The sequence below is a fragment of the Miniopterus natalensis genome, chromosome 11 (genome assembly GCF_054644295.1).
Source record: "Miniopterus natalensis isolate mMinNat1 chromosome 11, mMinNat1.hap1, whole genome shotgun sequence".
NCBI classification, from domain to species: Eukaryota; Metazoa; Chordata; class Mammalia; order Chiroptera; family Miniopteridae; genus Miniopterus; species Miniopterus natalensis.
In genome coordinates, this window is record NC_142091.1 from 26,268,670 (window position 1) to 26,281,176 (window position 12,507).

Consider the following 12,507-nt stretch of genomic DNA (forward strand, 5'->3'; position numbering starts at 1 on the left):
CTGAGTATTCAAGAATATGAATTCCTGTTGTGTCAAAGAATGGGAATGCATTCTTAGTGAAGGAAACAATGATTACATTGCATCTTCCAGACTAGTAATTTAAATCGTGATCAAATTCACTGTGGTTGGGCCCCACAGTTAATCCATTTATTGTGAACATTATTAAACATTTATTAAATGCCTGTGCACAGTAAAGAATTTCAAAGGCATGGTTTTGTTCACTGAGTTCCAGAAACGTCAAGAACATAAAACTACTAAATGGATCAACTAATCCCAGCATATGCAGTTTCACAAAACAGGAGCATGCAATTACTGAGGCACAGAAATAGATTTTTGATCCATTGGGAAGGCATTCAGAAAACTATCACTGCTAATGAATAATAGAAGATTTATTTGGATTATAAAACTTGACTAATAAATTTATCTAAAATATGAGCTCAATTCCCTGCCTTTCAAAAGAATAAGAAAAAGGACTTTACAGAAAAGACATAATCTGGTATATCTTTGAAGAGCCCAAATAAATTTAGGGTAGTGTTTGTGAATCGCATGCAAAAGGAATGCTTGGGGTCCTTAAATGAAGGTTCCTGGGCTCCTAGCCCAAACCTACTAAATTGGAATCTTTGGGGCTTGGCCCTGGGAATCTGCATTGTTTACAAACTCTGCAGCTGATTCATGTGCACTCCTAAATTTGAGAACCACTAAACAATGTGAGCTATTAAGTAACCTTTGGCAGCTGACTTAAAGGTTCTTAGAAGACAAAAATGCAAACAAGTTTAGGCCATTCTATGCCCAAGGGTCAAATGAAGACAACAGAGTCTGAACTTGATGAGTCTCAGCAACAGCTGCAGGGGTAAATAGCTGTTCACTCTGCCAGCAGCTCAAGCCATGATTTTTAACACTGGGAAGCCAAGAGCTGACAGATCATTCAACAATAGTGCAAACCCAACAGCACCATGGTGATGACTTCTCTTGTTGGGCATACATTTGCCAAACTTCTCCTTAACCCTAGCATCTCCCTGGCACAAGTCCAGGCAATCATTCCTCATCAGCTTCTTGGGCTTGGCTGTTAAAATCTATTAGAGGTGAGAGGGGAGGAAGTAAGATGATTAAGAATATTATTACATGAAAATGCTAACCTTCATTAAAAAGTTTCAACAGTAAGTCCAACCCTTTCTTTTTTTTCTACCATATAGAGAAAGAGAGAGGTTTACTTTCTAAGAGAAGGAAACAAAATGACATGTGGAAAAGGGCACTGCCATTATAGTTTTAAAGATTAAAGATCCTCTAGAAAAGCAAATCAGAAACATACGTAATGAATGCCTAAAAACAAAGAGCACTGAATTAGGACTGAGGAGAAATGTGGGTTCTAGATCCATCTATATCCTCTTGTTGGTATGTGACCTGACATGACTCCTATAGCTTCTCTTTAACCCAAAGGAGTCATGTTTCCAAGAAAGGGGATTTTAAGTCACATAGTAATGTCAAAATGCAAGTGAAGTTATTATTATCTATGGCAAAATTTATTTCGTGCACTCCAGAATCTAACAGAACAAATGCAGAGCAGTGAGTTGTTTTCTCAACAGAGGTAAAGGGTATCAAACTCCTTGAGTCAAGAATTCTAAGGGCAGCTATATCATCTGATGGAACTATACACACATTTTTCTGAAATAACACCCAAGATGAGAACAAAATAACATGGTACAAATGGGGAAAATCTAGGCCACTCTCACCGAATTGCTCCTGTTCTTGCATGCATCGAGCTATACCGAGATGAAACTTCCTAATAAAACAACTCAATGTAGTCATCTAGGTAGCAGTGGTTAACGATTCAGTCCAATACTTTCCTGCTGACCTACCTACCCACATCCACCTGAGTCCCAACGGTAAGCTTCTCTAACTGGAGAGCCACACAAATGATGGACTTGAAGGGAAAAGGAAGGGTGATTAATGACCCGTGTCATCCACCAATGAGCCCAGGGTTTAAGAACTTTAAAACCTGTTTAACACTTTATTGCCTTACAGATTTTAGATCAATACCAAATTCAAGTGTATGTAGGAACGTGCAAGGAAGCCTACACTCGTCTTTAGATGGGAGGAGCATAGTACACTCAGTACTCAGAGCTAAGTCTGAAACTTAAAGTTCTATACCTTCTCTGAACGTCAGTTCATGAGCTCATTATTAGTTCTACTTATGGGGCTGTTGGGAGAAATAAATAAGACATGATTATAAAGCCCTTTGTACATTTTACCACCCACTGTAACTATTCAAAGAAATCATCATTACTAGTAGTAATAAAGTATTAACACAGAGTGGACACTCAGCAAAGGTTACTTTCCTGCCTCTCTCATTTTGTGCTTCAAAGGTGAAAATATATTCCAATCAAATAGCAAGTTATATATAATAAAATAGAGTAGGTGGCTGAATCAGAAGCCGATTTTCTTGTTATTTACCATTTCCATTATTATGGCTATGAAGACAAATTTTATAGTTTATACCGCCCATAATTAGAGCACATGTATATATAAAAATCAGTTTAAATTTGTGAGGATGCATATTTTGTAACTCCTATCCAATATTTAATACAAGTTATCAAATCCTTTTTCTAGTACTACCAATGTACAGTTAGAATTCCTATAATGGACTTTTCCGCTCCCTGTTTTAATTATCATCATCATTACTGGGATCAAAGCACCCTATGAGTGTTGTTGAAAATGATTTAATATATGTAAATGTGTCCTGAAGATCGTAAAGTGCTAATATTACCACTTACACAAGAATAAAGAAGACACAGCCTCTATCTTGGGACATCTATAATCCAAAGTAGAGTAGAAAAATGCACAGTGCTAATCAAGGCATACACATATACATGCACATGTCCAGGCACATGTACACTTAAAGACACATAATAAGAATAACAAAAATAGAAAAAATATACATATCTGCATCTATGATGGACAGTAAACAGAAACGTAGGGAACAATAATAATATTTGGTAAATTTTGCTCCTTATTTAAAAATATAAAAAAATAACTCTTACAAATAAAATCTTAAAATCATTTTTAGCAAATAAAATCTGCAACCTGCCTGCTCTAGTCTATCATAAAAACATCTGTAGAAGCTGGCCTCCATATATTAGTGGAGCATACACAGTGCAAATGCTGTCGTTCAAGGGCCAGATGTGCCCGTGAAACATGAAGACCAAGCAACTGATACCGCTTCAGCAAAGCACTGCTGTAAAGGGAAAGGTTAGTACATAAGATCCATTTGAAAATCCATTTCACACTTCAATTTAAAGCCAATTCAAATGTAATTTACTTTATCAGGGCCCTTAATTTAGTGAAAGTCAAAAGTGCAATCAACAGAGGTGAAAATTACTTACGCTTATCAAAAGATAACCTGGGAGTAGTGCTAAAGAAGAACAAAAAACAGGGACGTCTACTGAAAATGACTAATACTGTATAAACAGGTCTTATAAACCAACACATTCTAAGAAAAAGCTTTTACTGTAATCGCCTCTGCATCAAATACAACCTCATTTGCCATTCTATTTTAGTGTGTGAGAATATCCGTTTACTTTTCCAATGTTGAGGATTCATGAGAGGTGAAACTCCACTTTTGACAAAAAATATTAAACTTACCACTCTCATCATCTATATTGAACCTTCCAAGACCACTGCCATCCCTGATGGAGTACTGGATCTCTCCATCTCTCCCAGAGTCCTCGTCTTGGGCAGTCACCTGCAGCACACTTGTTCCAATACGTGAATTTTCTTTTACAGATCCAACAACAGCGAAGTCTGGGAAATAGGGGGTATGGAGGTTTTCATTGACATCCACCACTTCCACCTCAACAAAGGAAACAGATGACAGAGAGACAGGCCGCCCTTTGTCTTTTGCCCGAACCGTGAGGTTATAGAACTGCTGCTTTTCATAATCCAGCTCTTTGCTCAAGCGAATGGCACCACTTGCTTTATCTATTTCAAATCTCCCATTATAGTCATTGACCAAAGAATAGCGCACTTGACCCCCCAGTCCAAGATCTGGATCGTGGGTCTCCAGCCAAGCGATGACAGTGCCCACAGGGAGATCTTCAAGAACCTTCACGCTATAGCTGCTGGGAATAAAAGCTGGGGAGCAGTCATTGACATCATCCAAGAAAACCTTAAGAGTAACAACCGAAAAGAGCTGCTGGCCACTTTCTGCCTTGTCTCTGGCTTCTATTTTTAATGAGTAGTTTGCTTTGGATTCCCGGTCTAATTGGTCAGCTACATAAACGATTCCAGTTGAGCTATTGATGGCAAACTGATGTGTATCCGTCAAGACTGAGTAAGTCACCTCACCATTAGAACCCAAGTCTTTGTCTCTGGCTTCCACTTGAATAATCTCAGTACCAATACTTGAACTTTCAAGGATGTTAACTGTGTAACTGTCTTGAAGAAAAATCGGGCTATTGTCATTAGCATCCTCCACATTGATGGTCAGCAACCTCCATGAAGATTTCTGTGGATTACCTAGGTCATAGATGGTGATATTAAGGAGATAGAGGTCTGTGTGCTCTCGGTCCATGGGCATAAGGACTGTAAGTTGCCCAGTCTCCATATCAATATTAAAGCAACTATCTGTATTGCCATCAGATATTGTGAATAGCACCTTTCCATTGAAACCAGAGTCAGCATCATAGGCTTTAATCCTGAGGATGTTAGCACCAACTGGCATATTCTCCTTCACAGCCACATCAGAAGGAAATGACTTGTCAAAATGTGGTCCTTGCCTATTAATTGAATAAAAGTCAAGAAAGCCGTCCTCCAGATTCAGTTTCCCATTTGCTTTTGCCTTAAGGAGTAGTTTCTCTGCCAGCTTTTGAGCCACACGAGTTTCTCTGCAACTGAAGCTCTTTGAAGACACCTTTCCATGTAGGACTGAAATGTTAACAGACATGGGATCTGCAAAATTCTCTCCATCGGTTGCTGTAATTCTGAGGGCAAACTGACTATTTTTAATGCCAGAATTCATCAGTGACTTTTTAAGCTGCAAAACACCAGAGTCTGGATTTAAATAAAAAAAACCAAGTTCATTTCCAGAGATGATTTTGTACTTTACAAGTTCAAGTTCATCAATATCGATTGCAGAGACGGCTGTGATATGACCCCCAACTGGAAAGTCATATGAAATAACTCCCTGGCAAGCTACTTTCTCAAAGAGAGGGGTGTTGTCATTGACATTCCCTATTTGAATAGTCACATTTACCTCGCTTTCATGCCGGTATGGGGAACCCCAGTCAGAGGCTCTGACAATGAACCTGTAAGTTTCTGGAGAGGATTCAAAATCCAATTCTTCAGTCGTGCTAACAACACCTGTAAACTGGTTAATGGCAAACGGCAACAAATTCAGGCTGGCGATGCTGTAGGTGATGTACCCATTTTCTCCCTTGTCCTTATCGGAAGCTGAAACCATCAGAACGCTTGTTCCCACTGGAACACTTTCATTCACAAAAGCCTCATACAGTGGCTGCTGAAATTCTGGGGTGTGGTCGTTCGCGTCTTCTATGCCAATGGTGACTTGTGCTTTTAAATCCCCTTCCTTGTTTGTCACCACCAGCTTATAAACTTCCTTCTTAACGGTATTCAGTGGCTGTGCTGTGACAATCAGACCTGACCGAGGATTAATTTTGAAGTACTGTGCATCCTCACCAGGAGATAGTTTGTATTCCACATCTAGCGGTTCCGGGCTTAATTTTACTATGGCAACCACAACACCAGGAGGGGAAAATTCACTAATGCTCACATCGTACATTTCTTTTTCAAATCTAACTGGGACAGTGTCTCTCTTGGGGTTGGCGATGTGGACGATCTTTACGGCAGAAAATTTCTGAGGCGACCCCTTGTCTTTGGCTTGAAGAGTGAGATTATAGCCATAGGGAAAGCTCTCCCAGTCGACCCGCTTTCTCTCCTTAATCTTATATTCGTTTATCCACTTTCCTTCCTTCGCCAGGAAGAACTGATCTAAAGGATCCCCAGCCACAATGGAAACAGACTCAATCTCTCCATTGGCCCCCTCATCGAGGTCATCGACGGTCACCACCGCATATGTCGGCTCTTTGTCCAGGGAGAAAGGAACATGAGTGACGACATGGATGGCTGGGGCGTGTTCATTTATTCGTTCAATGTGAACATAAAGCTTCGCGGTGCTGCTCACCCCGTTGTTCCCATAGAGTTTCATCCCTCGGTCCACGGCCAAAATTTCCAAGTCATACCTGTTCTTTTCGTCGTAATTTAATCGTCCACTCAAAGAGATGACACCACTCGTGGGGTGAACCGAGAAGAGATCGACTTTGTTTTTAAAGTAGTAGTAGAATTCCCCATTGGAACCAATATCGGCATCCGTTGCTGTCACCTGGGCGACACTCGTCCTTAAAGGTGTGCTTTCCGCTATGGTAACGGAGTATGTTGTGGGTGAAAATAAGGGCCTCAGATCATTCATATCCAAAACCTGAATATTCACTTTGGTCCATGCTTCCAAATCCTCCCCTCTGACCGAACCTTTTATTATCAATAAATAATTGTCCTGAATTTCCCTGTTCAATATGGCAGAATTGCCGCCTTTAGTTCTTATTCTGAGAAAACAGAAATCTGCGATGATGACTTCCTCTGCTTTGAAAAAGCCTTCTTCATCCCCAGAGACGATTCTGTACTTGATATCCCAGGACAGATCAATTAAGGTGATGCCCATTCGGCTCTGGCTGTTGACGTAGGTCCTCGCTGCTGAGTTCTCATACACGGTAGCATTGTAAACGGAATGTGTGAAGTGGAAGCCCAGGGGCCCGGCCCCTGGCAGCCCCTGGGACACAGTGGCCAAGAGCTTGAGAAGCAGGAGGATGAGGCAGGAAGGAGGGGGCCGTGTACCCACACAGTAGCCCATAGTTATGTCCATCACATCATACTTCCATCCTGGAGGGGGGAAAAGAGAGAAAAAAGATAAATTAACTTAGAGGAAAGTGGGAGAAGGGATAGGAAATAACGGTTACGAAACGGTACTGTTAATTTTTTAATGATAGGATATTTTTACCACATAATGCAATGTACAGATCATGTATCATAGAAATTTGCACTTGAAACCTATATGATCCTATCAACCAATGTCAACCCAATAAATGTAATAAAAAATAGTTTTTACTAACACACGAATACAATAAAAAAGTAGAAACCTTACCACTATAAGATGACAAGGATTCAAAATCACTAGAATTTAGCCTCAAGTAGTTTTTTTTTACTGTGACACTTTTACACTATTGATGGAATTATTCATTGGTAAAAGATTTCCTGCATTCTGAAGGTCAATTCAGAAATATGTATTGGAAGCCTTAAGAAGTGCATTTACCTCTGACTTGGAATTATCTTCTAAGCATTTATCCTATAGAAATAATTATACAAGTGTACATTTATTTGTAGTTAAGTTTAAAATACAAAAAAATTGAAAAGATACTAATTTCTTATCAATAGAGAATCAAATAATTTTTGGCACATCCATAAAGCGAAACACTATGCAGTCACTAAAAATAATTATTTAAAAAATATGTATTTTCAGATGTGATAAGACAGATGCAAAGTTAAAAAAAATCATAAGACAGTATATGTGGTATAATTCTATAATTATCTAAACGTCTAATGTACAACTGCATTTTTACATTTAAAAGGGATTAACTGTGTAGTGGGATTTGGGGACATATGTTCATTTTCTTATATTTCTTCAGTTAACATTATTCATTAATGGGTTACATAATTACTTCACAATTACTATCTTTAAAGTCAGTTGTGCTGACTTTTAAATTGATCAAAATTTACGCATAATCCAACACATTGAGAATGAAGAAAACATCATGTAACGAACAAAGCAGAGAGGACTATCCCTAAGAAGTTGCACCATCTCAGTGATATCTATGAGCACACTGTGCTACTCAGAACAAGAAAGGTAAGAAAGATTTTGTGGGGGAGGAAAGAAAAAGAAAAAAGAAAGTTAAAGATTTACAAAAAAATTATTTTCTTAAGAGTAATTTAAGGAATTACTTTCAATTATCTTTATCAGTCTATTAAATTGCCACAGTCACCAGAGTTCTATGACCATGTACATCAAAAGATAAAAAGATTTTCCTATTTTGAGATCTGTCAAGGCCAGAGGGATGGAGGAAGGTTGGTGGGTGGAGGGGGAGAGAGTAACCTAAGAATTTATATGCATATATGCACAACCCAAGGACACGGACAGTGGTGCGGAGAGGGACTGAAGAGGGGGAGGGGACGGGTGGAATGGGTCATTGGGGAGACAAAGGGACATCTGTAATATTTTAAACAAAAATAAAATTTAAAAATTAAAAAACAAAACAAAAAACCCAGAAGGGGGAAGGAGAAGGGGCTATTTAACAATAAACAGCTAATTCTTTTTATACTCTGATGGCTCAGATTTTTAGTCCCCCAGTTTACCAGTTCTTCCACTAAGGCTTACTCTCTGCAGGCCTCACATTCCCTTTCTCCTCTATGGGAAATGTGGAGAAAATTAGACATGGAAAATGAATCCTGTGCACACCGTGAGTTAGGCATTGTGTCAGGCACTTTCCCACTTTGCTATATTTAATCCTTACAAAAACCCTAAGCAATAGGTACTATTTTTCCAAACTACATGTTAGAAAACTGAAAGTTAGAAAAGTTAACCTGTTCGTTTGAAACACTGTCCCACTCAGCAGATGCCTCCCTGCTGGTAAGTATCAGAGCAGAATCTCAAATCCTGGTCTTTCTTATTGTAAAAGCCACGCTTTTTCCCCTCACACCATCTTCCTCTTTAAATTATTTGCAACAAGAATGAAATAATTAAAGCCCCCTAGAAGCATACATATCATAGTTTAATTCTATGGAACTAGTCAACATTTATCACTGATGGAAAAGCATAAAACCCACCCAGCTTTTCCATTTGGTTATCTCCTTTCTGGTTTTAAACTAGTTCCAAACAGTGGCTGAGAGCTGAAAAACACCTTACAGAATTTTAACATTTAAAAAATATTATAAATTATTTTGCAGTTTGTAGTAGTCTCCCCTTATCCAAGAGGGATACTTTCTAAGACCTCCCAGTGAATGCCTGAAACCACAAATAGTCCCAAACCCTATATATACAATTTTTTTCCTATACCTTTCAGGTAAAGATAGCACTTTATGGCGTCTCTTTGGCATATCCACATTGCCAGCACCAGTACTCTTACACTTCGGGGCCATTATTAAGTACAATAAGGGCCACCTGAACACTGAGATACCAACAGTCGATTTGTTAACCAAGATGGCAGGTACTAGGTGACCAGCGGTCCGGAGCGTAGATGGCGTAGGCACGCACGCACGCACGCACGCACACACGGGACAAAGAAAGATTCACATCCGGGGCAGGACCGCATGAGATTTCATGACTCAGGCCAGTGCCCGATTGAAAAATTATGAATTGTTTATTTCTGGAATTTTCCATTTAGTATTTTTGAACTGAGGCTGACTGCGGGTAACTAAAACCTTGGGAAGAGAAACCTGTCTAAAGTGCTTTCGCATCCGGGGTTGCCAAGGCACGTGCTATTCCACCCTTTCTGCAGACGAGCCCGTCAACCTCATTCTCCTAGAAGCAGAGGCTGGAGTAGAACTCAGGTCGCTCCACACCCAGCGAGGCGCTCTCTCTATTTTCCCACCCAACTCTGCCCTGTAGGAGACCCTCAGAAAGCACGGTTCCAGGCATGCATTTGCTTGGTTCCACCCGGGGACGAAACATGTCTTGCTGTTCTCACCTGCCTTAGTATCTAGGGAACACTGAGTAGGCAGGCTGAAAGAGTACAGCTTAATTCAGGGGTTTCATAAGTAGAATAGACAGTAAAAATGAAAAGCAGAAAGATGGGATAATATTTTATAAAAGAAGTTAATTTCACATGCAACTCCTCTGCTGCCGGTCCTCAGGAAACGCCTCAGGTACTTAGTGTGTGAAGCAGGAGCTTGGATGTAGTAGGTTCAAATATCTTGCCCAGGGGAATGGGACCAGTGCAACTGGAGGTGCCTCTCTGTGGAGCACACAGCTGAACCATGAAAGCCAGAGAGCTCTCTTTAGGGATCCCGGGTATAAACCAGTAGAAGCTTTAATAACACTCCCTATGCCTCAGCAAACTCTTATTTCATCATCGGAGAATGCTCCAGAATAGGGAGGTGCTTTTAGGTTCACTACGAACATAATAGCATGAGATACGGCCATCACAAGGGAATGACCAAAGGCCATGCATCTCTCAAAGTAGACAACGGGGGTCACTCCCGGCATCTCCAGGGAAACACAAATTCAGTTTCTGCCTCATTTCCCACTCACTATTCTACGCCAAGGGCACTGCCTGTGAGGGCAGTTTTGCTGACACTGCTCAAAGTCTGGGCTCTGTGGTCATCACGGAAGCAGACAGCCCCGGCGGTAAATTCTGTTCAACTGAACTTGCTTTTAGTCTGTCTACTCCCTCCTCCCTCCCCCATTCACCACCCTAAACCCAGATTAAAGGAAACCTGATGGGAGGAGCAGCATTTGTGCCTCATCCTATTGCCAACACCCAGGACAGCACGTGCCACACAGGAGGCACGCACACAGGGCTGGTTTGCTGCACAGAGCATTAAGGTCCCTATGTAACCAGAGGTCCAGGAGCCTTTACTATATTCAGTCTCCAAATCCCTCCAAATAAGTACATCTTACTTCAGGAAACAGAATCAAGAAATTATTCAGTCTCAAAAGAGCCTTAAAGACCAGCTGGTCCAATCTCCTGAGTATACTAGATGAGGAAACTGAGGCCCATAAAGATGATGTGATTTCCCTAACACCAGGTCTCCGATCTCCCAGGCTCAGAGCTGGTACCAAATGGAAACATGTGTTCATTGAATTACCTTGTCTTTCAGTTATGTAACAATTTGAGAGCTGTGGTTTATCATCATTTTGCAGTGATCGTCATTTTCTGACACCTATCATTCTCCCTGGTGCCACTCTCCCCTCTAAGGAGTTTACTATTTATAAGTAAATATTTAAGTAACCAAAGGGGACAGTTACTTTTATAAATCCTTCTGGTGAATCCTTCAAAACACAGAATGCTGTCATAATATGAAAAATCATCATTCAAATTAACTGTTCCAAAATTGGTACTTTGCATACTAAGTTTTTCTTTTAGCAAGATACACTGATGGGATTTTTTTTCTTATAAAGTTCAATCAATGGTCTTAAATGCAAATAGAAATGACTTCAAACCAAACTGACACTAAATTGTATTATTGTGTACTGAATTTAGATTTAACACCAAAAAAAACTGAGCAGGACTAAGCTTGTTGGTCTCAGTTCTTAAAACCAAAACATCTCATAAGGTTTTTGTATTTTTATTTTTGCAAAAACAAACAATCCCTATCTGGTACAAATTAATTTAAAAGCCTTGCAATTTTTTTCATTGATTTAGAAAATAAATGAGTGTTAGAAGTTAACAATTCTGCAAAGTAAATATTAGAATAAAGATTTTTGGCTTCCTTTTTTTAGAATGCCCAGACAACTGTTAAGTTGTTTTTTGAAACAACAGTACTGCTTTTTCCACACTGAAGCCAGCATGATGGTTATGATGTTTCAGATGCTCTGCACATTGATTTATTCCACTGCTTCTGGATTATTTTAAAGAAAGCACTTAGTTCCCAACCTCAGAGCCTATTTTCTATGACTTAGTAACATAATCAATAATTTTTGATATAATCTCCAAAGAGCTCTTCAAGCCGTCAATCAATCTTGGAGACATTTATTTTTCAAAGGCAGTCCAATGTGCCTCCCCATGCCGCCTTACCCACTCAGAGTGGGTCTTAGCATGAGACTCAGAAGGGCAAGCCAATTTTCCTTTCCAGGGGTGGGAATAAACAGCAGAGACCTCATGGGCAGGGACCAGCTCTCACAAAGGCCACCTCTCTGGGGTGCCTTGACTCAGCAGGTACTTCTGCTTGCTTTGGTAACCTGGTGAAGATGTTTTCTGCCATCATTAAACTAGCTCCTTAAATAGCTGAGATTTCTGAACAGTAAAAAAGGCCTCTTAGGAAAACATTCTATTTTCATTCCATCTTTTCCTATCTTATGTATTTTGAAAGGATTTTGTTAGCCAGGCAGACATGGTACTGGGGAAATACGTTGTTAGGCTGTACAAAAAAAAAACAAAGTCAAATATGTGAAGGCCTTGGCTTTGCAGACATTCTTAATGAAGGTGACTCGTGTTAACACTGCAAATGGAAGTCAGCTGCCACTCAGGTGAGTCCTACCCCTACACAAAGGCTGTGTGTCCAGTGAGTCCAGAATATACGCTTTGATGCCTGATTGCCTGGGTGTGAATCCCAGCTCTGCCATTTATTTGTTCTGTAACCTTGGACAAGTTATTTAACCTCTCTGTGCCTCAGCTGCTGCTTCTATCAAATTAGAAAAATAGTTCCTACCAACCAGGATTTGAGTTA

General features: G+C 40.0%; 1 protein-coding gene across 1 annotated transcript in view; it reads right to left on the reverse strand.

Annotated features, from left to right (window-relative positions):
• Window positions 1-12,507, reverse strand: part of FAT3 (FAT atypical cadherin 3) — a 607,947-nt gene that overhangs the window by 474,166 nt on the left and 121,274 nt on the right. The window contains exon 2 of the mRNA XM_087821612.1: window positions 3,640-6,948. Within this exon, the coding sequence (XP_087677738.1) occupies window positions 3,640-6,931 (3,292 nt within the window). The 5' untranslated portion in view covers window positions 6,932-6,948. The remainder of the gene's footprint in view (window positions 1-3,639; window positions 6,949-12,507) is intronic.